Source organism: Fulmarus glacialis, unplaced genomic scaffold, assembly GCF_000690835.1.
Source record: "Fulmarus glacialis isolate BGI_N327 unplaced genomic scaffold, ASM69083v1 Scaffold50677, whole genome shotgun sequence".
Taxonomy (NCBI): Eukaryota; Metazoa; Chordata; class Aves; order Procellariiformes; family Procellariidae; genus Fulmarus; species Fulmarus glacialis.
This window is the reverse complement of record NW_009224800.1, coordinates 1-18,912: the sequence shown is the minus strand read 5'-3', so window position 1 is coordinate 18,912 and position 18,912 is coordinate 1. Positions and strand designations below refer to the sequence as shown.

The window sequence follows — 18,912 nt, the reverse complement described above, 5'->3', positions numbered from 1 at the left end:
GAGGCGGCCGGGGCCGGGGCCCGAAATTAATGCCATAATATCACTGCGGCACGGGGCGGGTGGGTAGCGGTGATCTTTGGCGCTTGTCCTGCCCGTCGTTGCCTTCCTTCCGCTGCCGCCCCTGTCAGCAGCCTAGGTGTGCGTGTAGCTGTGAAAAGGTGCTAGCTAGCTTTTGGCTAAATTCGCCCTATTCTTGATTGTTTTTTTCCTTCGGCTCAAGCACACAGAGGACGGTACAGGTTGCTCCTATGCGTGTTTTGGAACTCAAAATAGTTTGAAGCTCTGTCTTGGATTAGCAGATTTAATTATTGGAAAACTGCTATACAAGTTAGCTAAACCCTCGTTTCACTATGTACTAATAAAACGCTTGGCATAAGAACATGGTGTGGTTCATAGTGCCAATTATTAATTAAAGAAAATTTAGATTTGTAGTCATCATCTATTGACTTGATGGACCACAGGATTTAATTCTTTGACTGTAGTGTTTCAGTGTTCTTTTATTATCCTTCCAGGGATTAGCTTAAGCTTGAAACATCGTTGCTTTGACTAGGTCACTTCTGCAGGATGCCACACAAGATCGGTTTTATAGTTGTTAGTTCATCGGGACACGAAGATGGCTTCAGCGCAAAAGAGCTGATGGTTCATGCACCAACAGTGAACGGATGGCGATCACCCAGGTACTGCGAGTGAATGTGCATGGTTCTGAAGCACTGAGTTTAAAATGAGTGGGAGAGGTACCGTGCATAGTCAGAGTAGTGCACAGCATCCCAGACCGAACTGATTAAAAAACCAAAAAAAGTTACTTTAATCCCTGGAATCCTTATCCTGGGGGAAAAAAGCGCCTTGGTTACCACCTAAAGGCATCACATTGCATTTAAATAAAGTCCTTTAAAAGAAAAAAAAGGAACTATTTTTGTTCTTGTCAGTCTTCTTGCAACTGCTTTGGCTTAGTATTAAAAATCCAGTCGTCTTAGCACATCCTCTAGATACGTATTGAGCACTTTAACATACACATGCATGCAATAAAGTGAAGAGAGTGTTTCTACTCTACTCTTTGGTTTCCTTTTACAATATTTGTAATGCTGAATTAAACTATAATAACTTTGGAAAGTTTCAGAATTAAATGTTACTCAAGTTGGAAGTGAAGTCATCTTTAAAAAGATGATTCAGAAATTGTGTCTGTTTTCAGACTCTGTCAGTATCCACAGGAAATTGTTCTGCAGTTGGTGGAGAGATGTCGAATACGAAAACTGCAGTTGCTTGCTCACCAGTACATGATTTCAAGCAAAATTGAGTTCTACATCAGTGAAAGCTTGCCTGAATACTTTGCTCCTTATCAGTCAGAGAGGTTTCACAGACTAGGGTAAGTCAAAAAGCTCTAAATGGTTTTATTATCTTAATCAGAAAGGCCTCAGTAGGAAATAATATTCATTATGCTTTGTATGCCACATGGATATGCTGTGCTGCAAGCAGTAAAGAGATTCTGTACTTGCTTAGATCTGTAACAAAGCTGAAGATGTAGGTGTAAGAGGCATGATGCAGATGAACACTCTTGTCAGATGACAGCACACATTGTTTCAGTTATGAGGAAGTTTTAAACCTTATCAAAGTACTAACCTGAGGAGCAAAAATACACCTCTGTATTTGTACGTTTCCCCTGCTTACTTGTTACATTTTCCTTCTCAGTTATGTCCCTCTCTCGGACAATGAAAAGACTGATTTCAAAGCACGAGAGTTAAAATCTGTGTATATGGATGCAGTTGGCCAGTACCTGAAGCTGATTTTCCATAAAAATTATGTCAATAAATACAACTTATACAGTCAGGTAAGTTGAGTTAAGAGTCTTACTTGGTAAGCTAGATGAAGTTTCAGTAGTACAGAACAGGCATAGAAATCTGCTCCCTTGATTTGTAGAAGCTAAAAAGGTTGGTTGAAAGCCCCTGGGTTTATTTTTGGTTTCTTTTAAAACAGAAAATACAAATAAGAGGTTATAAGTGACTTGGAATCATGACCAAGTGCATGCAACTTACCCAGAACAAACGAGTCAAGTGCATGTTCCATTACTGCCTTTCATTCTGAGTTTTAGACTGCACAGCAGGCTCTGTGCTGAAGCCAAAGTACTTCCTCTGGGAACAGCTTTGCGGTCGCTACAAAGCCACCCTTAGTCTTTAGGATCTGATGCGGCATTAAGTGGAGGTGTTGTACAGCTGTCCTGATACAGAAAAAGCAAATATCTGCCTCAATTCTGCAGTGACTCTTTTCACTTCCATCCCACACCAGAAGAGGGAACAACTAATGACTGTGCAATGTGGTCTGTAGATTTCGTAATAAATTTTTAATGAAGCATGAAGTACATTTAGCACTTAGTGCTTTTCTTTGCTTCCATACCACCCTGGAGACCACAAGTCCTATTTTTTTTTTTAATATAATTTTTTGTTCCAATTTTTTTGTTTCAGTTTTCATAAGATATGGAAAAAGTAATGATCTTATGCGTTTACATTTTCTTTAAATCTATCCCAGGTTGCCCTAGTAGCTATAAACATTATTGGAGATCCAGCAGACTACAGTAATGACAGCAATAATACTGTAAGTGCAAAGCATCCCTGTCTTTTTACTGTTGCTACACTTGTTCAGTTACAGGGTTCTTGGGGTAATGGAATGCATTTTTCTTCTGCTAGTTTTGAGCTGTAGCAGAGCTGCCATATATTGATTTTTTTTTTGGTTTTGTTTTTTATCTTATCTTGAAGCAAGAAAGCTCTCAAAAATGGAGCCTAATTTGTGGATACAAAAAATAAAACATAATCAATTGGAATGTTTGCATTTTCAGCCTCTGCAAATTCTCTTGTTTCAATATGCCCCAAAACATAAGTATTATAAGTTGCATAGTTTATGTTGATTGTGGCAAGTCAGCATTTCTCTCCTGAACACACACTGGATGTTGATGAATGTGCATTAAGATTTTTTTTTTTCTCCCCTACAAAGCCTTCCAGAGAGAAGCTGATAGACCACTACTTAGGAATTAAATCAGATGATCCTGCCTTAGATGGAACTTACCTTGGGTAAGGATGTTCTTTTGCATATACCCTGGCAAAACTTCTACTCAGTCTAAAGTAGTTCTCAGCCTCTATATTTTGTTAGTTCCCAGCTAGGGAAAAGAGAAGACGTAATGCTCAGCCTCGTCTATTTTGGATTAGCTGAAAGTTTATATTATTCATTTTATATCTTCAGGAAACCTGACTCCATTTCACCTCTGGATGATTTGGCTTTTGACATGTACCAGGATCCAGAAGTTGCTCAGATAATACGTAGACTGGATGAGAAGAAGCGCGAAGCTGTCCATCATGAACGCTACGATTATGCCAAGAAACTCAAACAAGCTATCGCAGACTTGCAAAAGGTATTTTTGAAAGACTGTTTATCTCTTAAGCCGAACAGTGTTCCAGTAGTCCATCAGGGACCCTAGCATTCATGTGAATTGTAATGATTTCCAGTATATTTTCAAAATAGTAATTTTAAAATCAGATAGCTTGATTTCATAACTTGGCTGGAAATACTGAAACGTCTGCATATATACAGTAACGTGATTCCAAGCTAGCTTGTTATACCATCTTCTAGGTAGGGGAACGACTTGGACGTTATGAGGTAGAGAAGCGCTATGCTGTAGAGAAAGAAGATTATGATCTTGCTAAAAAGAAGAAACAGCAAATGGAAGCGTACCGCCTGAGGGTGTATCAGCAACTGGAGCTCCACGACCTTCTGGATGCAGAGCTGATGGTGGGTACTGTTACTCCTAATTCAAGAGGCTTTATCATCTGGGTGTTGTAAATAGAAATGGCAGAGCAACCAAAATAAATTCAGAGAATAAGAGTTGTTACACAGGTATTTTATGACAATTACATACGCATTTTAAGCTTTCTATTTGGGCTGTGGATTCCCCTAGCCAAAGACTTGCATGTGGCATTTTATGAACACGTTCAGTTCTCCATAAATTGCATTACATTAAACTGTTAAGGTCTCAAGCAAATGACGTTAAAATCCTGAATGTTTTGCATCATTTCAGGGCTACCCAATGCAAATTCATAAGGTACTTTCTCGTATTTTGAAGGGCTATAACAGGCTATGCTGGCATCACAGCTAACCATACAGAATTAATGTGATAAAATATATATATTTTAAATATTTTATGTTGTTCTCAGAACGGGAAGCTTTATAACCTCTCCACACATGCATCCACACACAGAATTATTTTCCGATTGTTTCATAAAGCTGCATACAGTGGAGATGATTACATGTCTGTGAGTGAGGTCTGATATTTACTTGAAAGCAGCAGAATCTTGTTGACTGTCAGAGTTGTAGCTGTATTAACTCTGATTTTAGAACATTGTTAGCCTTACTTTACAAAATCTCCTTCCCTTTCTCAGATTCGAAAACCACCTGAATTGCCTTTGGAGCCTACGATTTATACTGACAATCCTCAGCGCACAAAAGCTACAAATTCACCTCCTTGTGAGCACACAGAACTGCAAAAAGGAGAGCCGTGGAAAGCAGAGCCTTTGCTGGAAGAGAAGTCAGGAGATCCCACTTCTACTGAGCCCTTTGTTCCCCATCAGTCCCCTCCTCCTCCTGCGACTCATCCCATAACCTCTGGGGAAGTGTTTCCCAAAGAAAATGTGAGTAGCGTACCTCTGTTACTGCAGAAATCTATCACAGCAGATGATCTTGTATTCAACCTTCGAAAACAACAAGGTCTTTTGTGGTTATTCTCATGGCTTATATAGTGTCTGAAATTGACTGTATTACTGAGCAGTGCCCATCTAATAATTGGCATTGGTCTTTCTCTTTCCTGAATTTCTTTGGAAGCTTTGGAAGTTCATTGAGATTGAGGCAAGAGGGGATTATACCTGATTTACAAATAGATGAATGGAAGCAAATCGACATTAAATGACTAATCAGGGGTCATACAGCCAATATAGTGGAAGCTGAATTCTGCTTGCTCCATTAATGGCTTAATAAATCTTCTTAGAGATCAGGTTGAATGAATCTACAGCAGCAAGGGAATTTGTTGGAATGTGGTTGTAGGGTAAGGGTCTTGGTGCCATGTCTATAGAGAGTTTTGCTGCTCCAGCTTTTGGCAAAGCTAAGGAAGACGTGCGTTGACTCTAGTAGCAGTAGTATTCTCTCTTAACAGGATGTTGACATTAAATAATTTAATAAATAGAGCTTCATGACTTGCTGGCTTCCTATCAACACGTGATTTCCTCTGTAGATGTGTCCACTTCCACAGAAGGCATTTTGTGTGGTTTTTATTGTATTCTATATTATAAAAATACAATTCTATTGTATTTCTATAAAAGAAAAAGTTTTATTCACAGGCACTGATTTAATTTCTTCATGATGTTATTATGGGTACTTCAACATCTGTACTTAATTGTAAAGCGATACTGCTTTGTCAGGGGAAAAAATACATTGAAGTGAATCCAATTAATGATGAAACAACTTCATATTTAAGTCATTTCTAGAATAGCAAATTTTATCTTCTCTGTTAGGTTGAATTTTTACCTTATGATGAGAGACCTCTTCCAGCTATCTGTAAACAGTCTGATGAAGCAATTGCGTACCTTGAGCCGGAGATGACTGAAGAGGATATCCACGATACTCCAAGAAGTGGCATTACTGGGGAACCAGAACCATTAACTGAGAAGGCACTGAGGGAGGCCAGCTCTGCTATTGAAGTTTTTGGAGAAGCTTTGGTAAAGAACAACAAAATAAACACATAGGTTATTGTGATCTGTGTTGAGTTGATTTGATATGCACTCTGTCAACAAAGACCTACTGATACGATTTTTACATGCTTAGAGCTGTTACTTAAAAATCTGAGATTAAAATTTGACCTTGAGTATATGGGTGCCTGTTTTCAATGTTTATATGATGTTGTAGTTTTATGATTGATTACTCGATGAGCTATTAAGCAGATAGTGTCCGGTAGACTGCTTTAGGGTACGGACCCTTCCTGAATACCCCTAACTTGCCACTGTCTTTTGTAGGGAGAGAAACCATTAATGTGCCTGAAATGGTTCCTTGTGCCTGACCTGTTAATCCATTTTACTCATCGTTTTTCAAAAATACGTGCTTTTAATAAAAGCCAGATTCCTGTAGGAAACACCTGGGGATTCCATGCTTAAGTTCATATGTTCTTTTGAGGCTGCTTCTGTATATAAATGTTGAATAAATACTGAAATATCAGTATTGACTTTTTAAGGGATAAACTTATTCTGTGTTCAGGTTTCAGGAGCATATTCCAAAACCTGGTCGTATCGAGAAGATGCGTTACTGGCTGTATATAAGAAGCTGACCGAAATGTCGCTAAACACTCCAAAGGATGATTTAAAGAACATGCTACGGGCTGCCATTTTTCTTGTAAGGAGAGCCATCAAAGACATAGTGTCTTCAGTAAGTTGTAATATGTTTGATAAGAAATGCTGCAGTGAAGAACTAACAGCAAAAATTGTAGAACCGTGTGGTTAACACACTTTAAATAATTCAAACAAATAGTTTGTAAAACTACTTTTGAGTAAGTTAAAAAAAAAACAAACAACAAACTCAAAAACCAAAACCAAACCAAAAAAAAACCAAAACCAACTGAAATGTCAGTTTTTAGTTAGGATCAAGGACTGGGCACTGTCTAGCATTCAGCAGCATGGAAAATACTGCCCTGGGCTGAGTAATGAGCTTGAGAAACAACTGCTGATGCAGTAAATGCATAGTGTGGTTGAGCTTTGGGGTTTTTTTGGTGTTTTTTTCTTTTTTTAAAAAAAGTTGAAATACAGCAGTGAAGTAAGTTTTACTTCCCAGCTTGAGAGACTACAGTTAGCCTAAGGAGACTTAGGCTTCAAATAAGCCTTAAACAAGAAGAAAAGAAAAAAAATCAAGAGCTGTGTTATTCTTTGTAAAACAAATTCTGAAGCCTTTCACCTAAGCCCTGGCAACATGTTTTCTGGAAGAGAGATACCTGAAGTAGCTTCCATTAAGAGTGTTACTGTAATTCTAGACTCCTGTTGCTGCTGTTCTTTAGAACTACAGCAGAGATTTTACAATGTTGTCTGAAAACAGGGATCTGTGGTATTTTTGTTCAGTGTTTCCTTTTTCTTTTTAACTTAGGTTTTTCAAGCTTCCCTGAAACTTTTAAAAATGATCATTACCCAATATATACCAAAACATAAACTAGGAAAACTAGAAACTTCTCATTGTGTGGAAAAAACGCTTCCAAATTTGCTTTGTAGAACAGGAGACTCTTCATCCCGTCTTCGCCTTGTGGCTTCTAATTTTATTCAGGTAGGTGCTTTTCTTCAAATTACAGTTTGATTTGCATTAAGAATGTCACAGAGCTTACAGGTGGATAACATCTAATCAGACTTGACTTCAAGTCCAGAGTTTGCTGCTGTAAAGGATTATGCCTTATGTGGAAGGCAAAGTGGTAGCACCAACTTAGTCTCTTTGCAGTGTTTTGTCACCTTTGTTGTGGGGGACAGTGTGGGGAGATAGCTGATGCAGAAGGGTGTAACTCTTCCATCCTTCTTAGTTGCAAGTGATCTACAGAGAGGAGAGCCAGAGGGTACAACATACTCCTCAGACTGTGTTGCGATTTGACTGCATTTTTGACAGTCCACTTTTGAAAGTCAACTTAGCAAAAGCATAAAAAAGATGCCTATTTTAAAAGACACAGTCCATTCCTTGCTCAATGTTAGCAAAGAGCAGCTGTGAGTAGCTGCTAGAAGATTACAGGCTCTCTTTTCCAGTAGAATTTAGAAGAAAGAACAGTAGTTTTGTGTGAAAATGTATTAATTCAGTCCCAGAAGTGGAATGAGTCACTGGCTCTGGGTTACTTACCCTTTCTTGCATCCACACATAGAGGGAAAAGACTTTTTTTTCCCTGTAGATGTGACTAAAAAGAGTGTTATTGTGTGAAGTGGTCTGGTGTGTCACTGGAACCCCAAAGGTGACAGGTTACTTTATTACTACTGGTTGGCTTGTTTATAATAGATTTTGTAATTGAATGAGAAAGGAAATGAGAACATGGTTACAAATGTATTTTCATAGACAGGACATGGCCCTGCGAGAACGAAAATGTGTTTATTTTGTATTGCTGCTAATAGATGATAGACTGCCTGAATAAGCAGTTCTCTAGGGAAGGTGCCACGTATTTCTAGCAATTGGTATGTCCAAAACAGACGAGCCAACCCAGTGATGACTGCATCTGGCCCTCGGGAAGAGGGCCTGCAGGACACCATCATCTGCTTGAGTGTCTGTCAGCTGACAGGAACTGGGAGGAGGGGTGTGTCTGGTTATTAAACATTCTGCTACAAGCAAAGAAATAAACATTGAGCTTTGAATAACAGCAAAATTTAGCCCTTAAGGTTCCTTGCAAAACAGAATGAGAAATTATAAGATGGAATATGTTTTCTGAAGCAGTCTTGAAATTCATCTTGATGCAACGTCAAGACTTTGTATCCTTTGTGACACTTCTCATCTACCTCCTCGTCATATAGTTCAGTGTAAGATGGAGTTCTTGAAATTCTTCTTACAACCCAGTTCTATAACTCAACTGAGCATGTCTAAGATTTTATTGATTTCTCAGTAGCTTTCTCTCTGATGCCAAAAGCAAGACCAAACCTCTGTATAAGCTTCTCTTTAAAGCCTTTGCAAGCAACTTCTGGCTGCTAAGGTAACAAATGAGCGGCTACTTCTTATGGAAGGCTTATTTAATTTTACTTAAATTGTTATAAGTAACTTAGAATAACTCAACTTTGCAAAGACAGTTCATTTTCCTCGTTTAGCATTCCTACATGCGCACTGACTCTTTGTATGTTTATAGGAAATGGCACTGAGTAGTGAAGTTAAACCTCTTCAGATTGTTCCAGTTCATTTGGTTCAACCATTAAAATCGAACTCCCCAACACATCTGGCAATGAGTCAAGTGGAATTAGTGGAATGCCTCTTGAAAGACATGGGAACTGAAAACTCTGGGTTTACCATCGGCAACGTCATGAAGGTAGGAGTCTGAGTTTACAGCATCTGACGTTTTTTCCTGTTGCTGTTTTATTAGGGCTTGTCTGTCTGTTTTGGAATGCTTGATGAATTACTAAAGAGAATTTATGAACTTCTTGGAGGTGACAACACACAACAAGATGGCAAGATGCCAATACAGTTAAAAGGAATCACTGGGTCAAAAAGTGTTTGGAAAAACCTGTCTGTATGAAGATTTCTCCCACTGCAATGAAATAATTGTCTTAGACTAATAAACAAGTCCTTAAAAAACGTGTGGGAAAAGAGACGCATAATTTTTTTTTTCTTTTCAGTTTGCAACGGGAGCTTTGGAACACAGAGTTTATGAAGTTCGTGATGTAGCGTTGCGGATTATCTTTGATATGTACAGGAAGCACAAGGCTGCTATACTGGAATATCTTCCTCCAGACGATGCAAGCATTCGCAAGACTGTTATCTACAAAATGCTCTTTGATGGATTCACTAAAATAGATGGTAAACTTTCTGAAGCTGAAATTAGGGTACGTAGTAAGATTGTAGAACATACGTAGCTACTTTAAACATTGCATTTAACTGAGCAATATACTGATTTCATAGCTATATTAGACATTGAATGACACATGTAGCAGAGCATCTTAAGGTGTGTTGTTAACATTACTTAGTGTAAAAATCTGGTGTTCAGATTATTACATATACTCACTCTTGCGAATAAAGCCTACAAAGAATACAGAGATGGTACTTCTGAAATAATACACAATCATTTTGGAAAATATACATATACTATTTTATGCTGGCTGGCCTTGGAAACAGTAAGCACAGAGGAAATGCTATGTGTTTCTTTCAGGTTAGTACAGAGAAATTTGGGGGGAGGGAGGTGTTACTGTAACAGACCAATCATTTAACCGAGCAGGGTATTTCTTGTACTGCATTGACCATTTGTTCTATGCTGATGTGTTTTGTAATCTCTTCTGTATGACAAATGGTTCAAAAACTTCTGTAATTGAAAGAGTATTTCTTGACAGGCACAGAGAAAGGCAGTAACGGAAGAAGCAGAGAAACAGAAGAAGGAAGAAATAAAAGTTCTGCAAGGTCAGCTGGCAGCTCTAAAGGAGATACAAGCAGAAGTTCAAGCTGGAAAGGTTAGGGTGTTTTGAGTTTGATTTTTTTTTTTTTTTTTTTTTTTAAAAATCCTTTTTTCCTCAGGGTATCACAGGCTTAGATAATTAACATTACTGTTGTCTCATTATAAACTAAAAAAAAGAAAAAAGAAAGAGAGAGAGACTCCATGACATACACTAACTGACTTTCATCCTCAGCAGTCCAGTTTAAAATTTGGGGGGGTTGTTTCTCCTAACACAGTATAAAATTTGGATTCTTTTTTATAACAGTTTTGTCTACCGTATGGTAAATTTGAGAGTGTTTCTGGAAGTCTAAGTGTTTCTCTACCAGCTAGAGTATAGGAATTGTACTGAGTGCATCAAGGCCCTCCAGAAGCATGCTGTACTGCACATCCATTAAGTTTTATATCTGAACCTTAGAAAGGTAGTCAGCTACCCCAATGCCGGGAAGTAGGACTGGTTTTGCCATCCTCAGAAGATTGCTGCCTCAATACTGAGGGATTTGCTGTAGGACCAGAGGCATGAACGTTGTAATGCATTGGCTCTCCTTCTAAGCTTTTAATTCCAGAGAAAAATGAGGATATAATCTGTTCTCTTTCTCCCTGGCAAGCATCGCAGTCATTAAGCAAATTTCTGACTTAAATTTCTTTGTTCCATAGGAGAAAGAATTTGATTTTCAGAAGCCAAAGAATCAAGGTAGGTAGTTTCAAATAGTATTAAGAAATGTAGGGATATTTCAATATGTCTTTGAAACACTGTAGATGCTTAATGGATTATTGAATTGTCTCAGTTAAAAACATGCCCGAGTGCTTCGGATTGGCTGAGTCTCAACCTGCCACAGAGGTAACCATTAAGTTAACGAAACAAGATTTACCATCAGCTAACCAGTTAATTTCTAATAAGAAATTAGTATAGCTTGGCTTGAAACCACTTTAGATTTCTTCTCAACCTGAGGTAGATCATCTGCTACATGTAAAAATGATCACTAAAACATTTTACTGTTGTAGATCACTAAAGCAATAGTTTCCCAATAGTTTCCTTTCAGTGCTTGTTTACCAATACGGCAGCGGTATGCTTCTGTTCGGTGTTTTTACTGTTAAGATCCAGAGAAGCAGTACTTCTAGGCATGCACAAAAACTAATTAAAATGTGATCTTGTTTTTAATAGTTCTCTTTTTACAGGTTACCAGGTAAACAAAAGCCCACAGCCTGCAGCAGCAGAGATTCCAGATGATCATCCCTCTGTTGCAAATTACTTGGATAAGTAAGTTAGATGAGCAGCTTCTGATCACTTTAAGCACTTAGTATAACCTGAAAGCGAATAACGTTCATAACATTTTTGCAGTAGATCAAAGCTAATACCTTCAGCATTGAAACAATGAAAAAGAAAATCTCTTCTAACAGATTTGGAATTACCACCAGGCAATCCTAGATGTTGATTTTTTTAACTTCTTGGATAGTGTGACCTTGAACTTGTTTTCTGAGTAGTTGTTTGTGGGCTAAGAAATTGCCACAGTTTAATGTTCAACTGCCAGTATAAAATAAGGCAAAGATATATTGTAGCTTTCATGTGTATTGTAGGATAAGGGCATAGAGAAAGCATTTGAAAATTCTGGAGCCATGAAAGCCAGTTTCAGTGAGTTGTTCTCAGTGCTTTTGTGGAATTATGTCCTTCTATATGAACAAATGCTTTATAGTTATATTTGCCATAAATTATATAATATTATCTGTTCATGCCCTATCCTAAGGTCAGCACTATATAGGGAAAATACAGTGTACCAAGATGTTAGCTATTTTTCAGAACAGTTTCTAACACAAGAAACAGGGTTCATCCATTTCACTCTGTGATGTTACTGATGTTTGTATTTTTTTTCCTAGCTTATGTATTTTTTGTGGTGAAAGGGACGAATCCTTCACAGAGGAAGGATTGGATCTCCATTACTGGAAACACTGCCCTATGTTAACCAGATGTGAGCACTGCAAACAGGTTAGGCGTAAACTTTCTAGAGCTACTACAAGACTTAACTGTTGTTATTCTGATTTTAAGGTGCTAGAAGATAATTAACGCTAAGGTAGATGAATTCTGAACACAACTGTGATCTTGGGTAGTCCTTTTTGAAAAGAGCAGTGTTGTAAATTGTATTAATAACTGGACTAAAATTTCTTTTTCCCTTTGTCATTTTGGAAACTGAGATTTAACTTCCAAAAATCACATAAGCAGTTTTTTTAATACTATCCTTATTTACTCAGTACAGTACAAATCTTCTTGGGTGCCTCTTGCTTTGTTGCAGGTGGTGGAAATAGCAAGCCTGACAGAACACTTGTTGACGGACTGTGATAAAAAGGACAGCTTTAGGAAATGTCAAAGGTGCAGTGAGGCCCTTCCAAAAGATGAGTTGCCCAAACATATTAAGAGCAAGACTTGCAATTGTGAGTAGTTTCGAACAGGAAGGTTGAACTTCAAAGGTCAAGTCAGTCAGACTTTCAAATACGGTGTATCTTTGGCAAGTCAGACCACTTCTATTTAGGTACTGCACTGTGGATTTAGAAATCTAAGCAAATTCTCATGAGAGAACACTTTTGGAATAAACGCCTGAGTTTCCCAGTGCTTGAAATGCTTTGCTTCTATGAATGTATGTGGGGAGGATGAGTGAGGAGAACAGAAAGCCTCTACCACATCCTTGCGGATTAAGCCCTAATGTTCCTTTTGATCTTCTTTCGATGTAGACGATTAAACACGGGACTTCTTTGAGAGCAGTTAATGATAATAGGGTAGGAGCTGGTTTAGCCACGGGGTAGTTTTGTGCTCTTTGTTGTGCCAGTTCTCCTCTTGTATTTGAAATTAGCCTGTCTTTGCAATTCTTACATTATTTTTCTAATAATTTCAGCTGCCAGACCAGAAAACGTGGCAAACCATTGCCCGTTGTGCCATGAAAACTTTTCCCCAGGAGAGGAGGTAAGACTGTCTTCCAGATTGGTCTGATGTTGTTATGTCACTGGGACTGAATTCGTGCCCTCTTCTAACACTGGCTTATACCCAATGACTTAAGAACTTGCGTGGATTATTGCCGGGGTCTCTAATGGCAATCTCACACTCTGGGGATGATATTTGAACCTGGGTCTTCTACCCTTAAAGGTGTATATGGGAACCACAGGGCTCCAGGCTATTCGGTGTGGGTCTTTCTCCTCCTGCATAGGCAGCTATACACCTCACAGCTTTCCAAATACCCAACTGCTACCAGATTCTATAAGTTCGCTTGTCAGCCCTAGGGTTCGGAGTGACGTTATGCAGCTTAAAATACTGCAGCAAGACTAAGCACATCCAGCAGGGCATCCAGGATTAAGATGATGTTGATTCGGGTATAAGAAAAAATTGACGTGAAGAAAGTAAGCAAGAACTGCTATAATTGTCAAGAGAGTTGAGATGGCCTCTCTCTAATTTCTACATGCTGTTCCCTGTAACTGCCTAATGCTGTGAAATCTCTGATATGCCAGCTCAAAAATGTGCTTTCAGCAACTGAAAATATGCATTGGTATTACATAAAAAGCAATTTGTTCAGAAAATACTTATCATATCTGTTTCAGTGTTTTATATGAATCATCTAACACTACATTATGATCATATTTAAGTAGTTCTGTGTATGATTTAATTTTCAGAAAAAGACTATCCAGGAGGCAGCCAACAACCCTATACTGAGTATTAGATCCAGTTAAATGTCAATGGCTGATACATGTCATTTTCTTCTTTTCAATGGGACTGTTGAGTGGTGCTTCTGCTCTCAAAAACAAGTTTTTTCCAAGTCCTTTTTGCTTTGCATAGCATGAGGAGCTTAGAAAATATTGTAACCAAGTCTGAAACGTTTGTTGAGAAATGTATGTGTTGTTTGGATTTGGTTGGGTTTTTTTTTTTCCTTGCTTCTGCCCAAATTATTCTTGCAAGAAAGAGACTTCACGTAGCCTCTAGTTTGAAGAGGCTGTCATGTTTTCCTGTAATAGCAGCTCCCACTCCTCCGGGTTGCTGAATGCTCTCACTATTATCATAACCTTGTAGTTATGCCCACACTTTCTCAGTTTAAAATATGTATAGATGAAAAGATTTTCCATGTTATTTGTAGATTGTTTTTTCCTGATTTGAACTCAGTTGTTAATTAAGAAAATTTAAAAAACAAAATGAATGTCACTCACTTTTAATTTCTAGGATGTGGCTAGGTTTTTTTATTGTGATGTATCTTTTAAGTTATATTAAAAAAATGGATATATTAATTTCTGTTTCACTTAGTAAGTCATAAGGTGTTCATGCTTTTATGAGTGAGCAGATTAAAATGCTATTGCCATAAAGTCTGTATACAACTCTCATTTTCCCCATGTTTTAAAAAGTATATGTGCATACATAGTTACTAGATAAAAGATTGGCTAATTTTGCTGATATTGTAATATCACTTCTTTTTAATTGACTTTAGGCCTGGAAATCTCACCTAATGGGCAAAGATGGCTGTAAAATGAATCAACGGAGGTTATCCACAATAAATAAAACTCTTCTGGTCCAGCCTGGTAAGATATTAGTTTATGATAATAATGATTATGCTTTTTACTGTGTTGCCTTTACTTAAGAAAAGTATTTCGTGCTCGAGAGCAAGCTGGCTCTTAATTACTGGTTCAACACGTTTTTTGGATTTATGTAACCTAACTGATATTTCTTATGCTGGTATAGACTACGGTATACTTAGGGAGCAAATTCTCAAAGTCATTCAATAACAATAATTTCAAAATGAAGGCATTAGCTCAGTTGATTGGGGAAACTGGCATATTTGCTAATTTGATCAGTTCAGGGTTTTTTCCCCTGCATAATAGTATGACTGTGAATAGAACAATCAGTGGTGATACTAAACAGTTAACATTCTGGAAAGCTCCCGAATGCTGACACAGAGAACTGAGAGCCTGATTTAGCTTTTTATGTCCAATCAGAGGATGCTAATCTAATCCTAATTACAAGATGAATTGAATAGTTAGCGCTGTGTACTGCTTTTCCTTTTCAATTCAGACCCAGGAGCTAGGCAGAATTTATGATTGTGCAGCTTCTTCACCAACAAAGAGATATTGATGCTGATGTCAGGTGTTTTTTTTTTTAACAGTGGTCTTTATTTATGAAGCACGTGCAAAATCCTCTTATTTCCTGAACACAGAAGTTAAACAAACAAGCTATTTTCACTGCCTGCAGCACCAAAACTCTTTTGGCCAGTAACATCCAAAATCTTTCCTCCTTCAGACTTTTTTCCACAATTCTTTATTCCGCTGCATGTTTAGGTCGTTGCTAGAGTTAACCTTCTCTGTCTGATATTTGCTTTGCTCATATCTGCGTTTCACAACTACTCCAAGTTCCTGGAAAGAAGTGTTGAATTGTCTCTTTCAGCTGTCATAAGTGAATGCGGTTAAACTCAACAGTTTCCAGTCTTGAACAGGACCTACAATCATGTCTGTCTGTCTTCAGCTTTGCTATTTCTACTTGCTAATGAGAATGCTGGTTAGTTTGCTGCTGCTTAGAATTTGGAAAAATAGAAGGAACTTAAATCCTGCCTGGATACAGCTAAAGCTCCAGAGCAATTTCCTGGAGATAGGAAAGGAACACCAACCATTTAGCCCTACCGCTCCTGGTATGAGACGCACCTCAGACTGGATGCCTGCCAGCTTCTGGTTGCTAGTATCAGACTTAATATATCTTGAGAATCAAAATGGGAGATAAAATTCAAAACTGGGATTAGATGTGCTTGCAATAATGATCTGCATTTTCTCTTCACAGGCAAAATAGGTGGCCAGTATTTAAAGAAACCAAGTCCTGCAGGAGCAAAAGCTCGATCTCCCTCTATAGGAAGCAAGATCCCAACCCCAAGAGGGGGCCCAAATAAAAGCACTGGCAAAACATACTCAAAGCGATGACAGGACAAGTATTTTTTTCCTTTGTCTTAATAACTGGGCATATAGTTGTTAATAGTTATTTAAAAATTGTGGGCAACTCGTATCATCTTTTTCGTTTGACTACATGGGGCTGTTTATCAGCCTTCAGCAGTACTTGCCTAGTCTGATAACTGCGGTACATAACTTTTGTGTTAGCTGCCCGTGCAGCACTGTGGTTTTCTCCTAGAAATGCTCATGTTAGAAATACGCATATGTTCTGGGACAGATCTAGCCTGCCACATTCCCTTTATGGCACAAGGAAGGCCGTGCATTGGTCTTTGACTGGTTCCTCGTATTAAAAAAACTCCCCAGTGAATATGGAGTTAACATGGCCACGCTGTGTAGCTGCTGTCACAATCAGCACAGCCCTGGTTAGTGGATTACTCTGGGGCTGTGGTTCTAACAGTCTGGTTTTGAGATCCAGTAAGGAATTTCCTTAAGACCCAAAAGGCTGAGTCATTTGTGTTTTGGCTTTCTTTTGGGGAAGAGCAAGAAGCCTACCAAGCAGAAATTGTACTAGACCTTCAGGACAGAGTTGGAAAGCATTTGTTCTTTTGATCTAAGTGTGACACTTTTTTGCAATTATATATTCTGAAAGCTTGGGAAGTAATACCTGTATTAGCTGACTTTACCACCTCATCATTTCAATGCAGTAATTGCAGCACATATTGCTAATAGTTTTCTGCCAAAATTGACTTTATAACATACTGAAAGTACTAGTGTCAATAATTTTTCTTTGTCTTGCCATCAGACACTTGTGGTGGACAAATAGGTCGCAAGTTAAACTGTGTGTACTGGTTGGCTAGGAGATAGGCTGCCTGTGTATATTTCTGCACTACATCAGTGCATTTACAGAGGATTCATCATAATTAGACTTGAGGAAAACCATTGAAAATATGAATATACAATGAGCAAAATAGACTTGTTGCAGTCGCACAGGTTCCTTTGATGTGATGATGATACTGGTATCTTAGCAATGCCATCATTCATCTGCTATGAAAAATGCATGCATGTGTAGAAGGAAATACATGTCAGACTATATGAAACGTGTATCTCGGTTATCTTAAAGACTTGTATGATCCTATATAGATAAACTCTTGAACCAATTAATGGGTAAAATAACAATTCCATAAAGCAAAATTCTTCCTCATGTGTTTGTTAGAAGGGAAAAAAAAAAAAGAGAAATTGCAATGTAGTTGAGGAAAGCTATGGGTTTTGATTTTTCCATGGCAAATCCTATAGTGTGGATTTATTTGCTTCAGTTAGGGCATGTTTACAGGTAGGGCCAGGAATTAGAAAGCTTTTTCAGTTGTCCACGCCTCAAGTATAATGAAGTAAATCAAAGAATCATGCCGTTCTTTGGTGATTAGTTTATCCACTGTGCCAGGATCCAGTGTATTTTGATAGTAAGAAAGACACTATTAGTGTGTTTACAACAGCTGCTGCCTTCTTCCATGTATTTGTCATGATAAATTTTGTCAGCTAAAATGGGGCAAATTTATAGCCATTGTGAAAGCTTGCAAGTCTATTTGTTTGTGCTAAGCGCTAAAACTTTTGGTTCCTTCATTGGAAATACTTTTTTCTAAAACCGACCAATATCCTTGAACGCCTCCTAAGTCAGCTGAAAGCTCTAATTGACCTTGCAAGGAAAGGAATTGGATCAAGGCCATTATAAAATGTTTCCACTCATTTTTAAAACTCTTAGAAACATTATTTTGACAGATAATTTTGCTCTCCTTACTAATACCAGTGTCTGTAATTTTATGAGTTCGAGCATGTTAATAATGTCGAGTGAAATGAATGTCTCTTCCTTGGTTCCACTGAGGCTCTAGGAGTAACACAAGCCATGTGTGGTGAGAAGTGGTTTTGCTGTGGAAGCCTGGCCTTTACATATATTTCAGGTTTAGAGTTTTAAAGGCAGTAGAGCAGTACTCAAAGCACTACTCAACACCAAGAATTAGCACCAAATAAAAAAGCTACAGGGCTGGTTGGATATTGCCATATGACATGCCATTAGGTAGGAAATAACATGAAATAGCTGTTCCGCGCTGCCTCTCTCGCTGTGCACTAAGTGCCTTATTAGTCCACTTGACAAGAGGATTAAGCTAAACCGCAAAAGTCCCATTTGGTACGTAATAAGAGTGTGTATCGATGGAGCTACTGTAAAAATTAAAGTTGTGCTTTAAAATCTCACAGTTAATTCTGAAATATATCCCCAAGAAATGGCCCCTTAAAGAAAAGAAAAAAATCTTAGTGGGGCCCTGAAAAGCTTGAATTAATAAATTTAGACCTTTTTCCCTGCTTCAGTGTACTTTCAGCTCGCTTCTAAATCCAGCTGTAATACTGAGTTTCTCTAGTTAGATCTTGATTAAAATAAACATCCAGAGACTACAGCATGTGACCATTTAATAGCTTCAAAGAGAACAAATTCTATTAAGACACAATGTATGTACCTAAAACAACAATCCTAACATTTCTACTTGTAATGCTTAGGCAATTGCTTTCCAGGATAGAATTGACTGGTCCCATGTTGATGTACCCACAGGTACAAGAATGACTGATCATGGTAATATACGTAGAACTTTTGGGGTTTGGTTTTTTTGCTACCACGGAGTGAATTTGCGGTATTGTTTTGTATATACAGCACTGATTTTGTAATACACAGTTTTTATAGTTTGCGTGCAGCCTATCTACAAGCTTATGAATTTTACAGGTAGATCGGTGAGCTTTTATTTTGCAAGTCTTTATATAAATTGTTTCTTTAATTCTTTCAAATATATATATTAATAAATATACATACA

General features: G+C 38.0%; 1 protein-coding gene across 1 annotated transcript; it reads left to right on the top strand.

Moving 5' to 3' along the window:
• The first annotated feature begins 508 nt into the window (after positions 1–508).
• On the top strand, positions 509–16,093 carry CEP104 (centrosomal protein 104kDa). The gene is made up of 21 exons (XM_009582244.1): positions 509–677; positions 1,190–1,363; positions 1,687–1,825; positions 2,521–2,586; positions 2,983–3,059; positions 3,229–3,397; positions 3,616–3,774; positions 4,422–4,670; positions 5,547–5,750; positions 6,283–6,450; positions 7,159–7,332; positions 8,873–9,049; positions 9,357–9,563; positions 10,065–10,181; positions 10,820–10,856; positions 11,342–11,423; positions 12,038–12,146; positions 12,451–12,589; positions 13,048–13,115; positions 14,620–14,710; positions 15,957–16,093. The coding sequence occupies exons 1-21, from the start codon at positions 565–567 to the stop codon at positions 16,091–16,093; spliced, it is 2,856 nt and encodes a 951-aa protein (XP_009580539.1). The 5' UTR covers positions 509–564.
• The last annotated feature ends 2,819 nt before the right edge of the window (positions 16,094–18,912 follow it).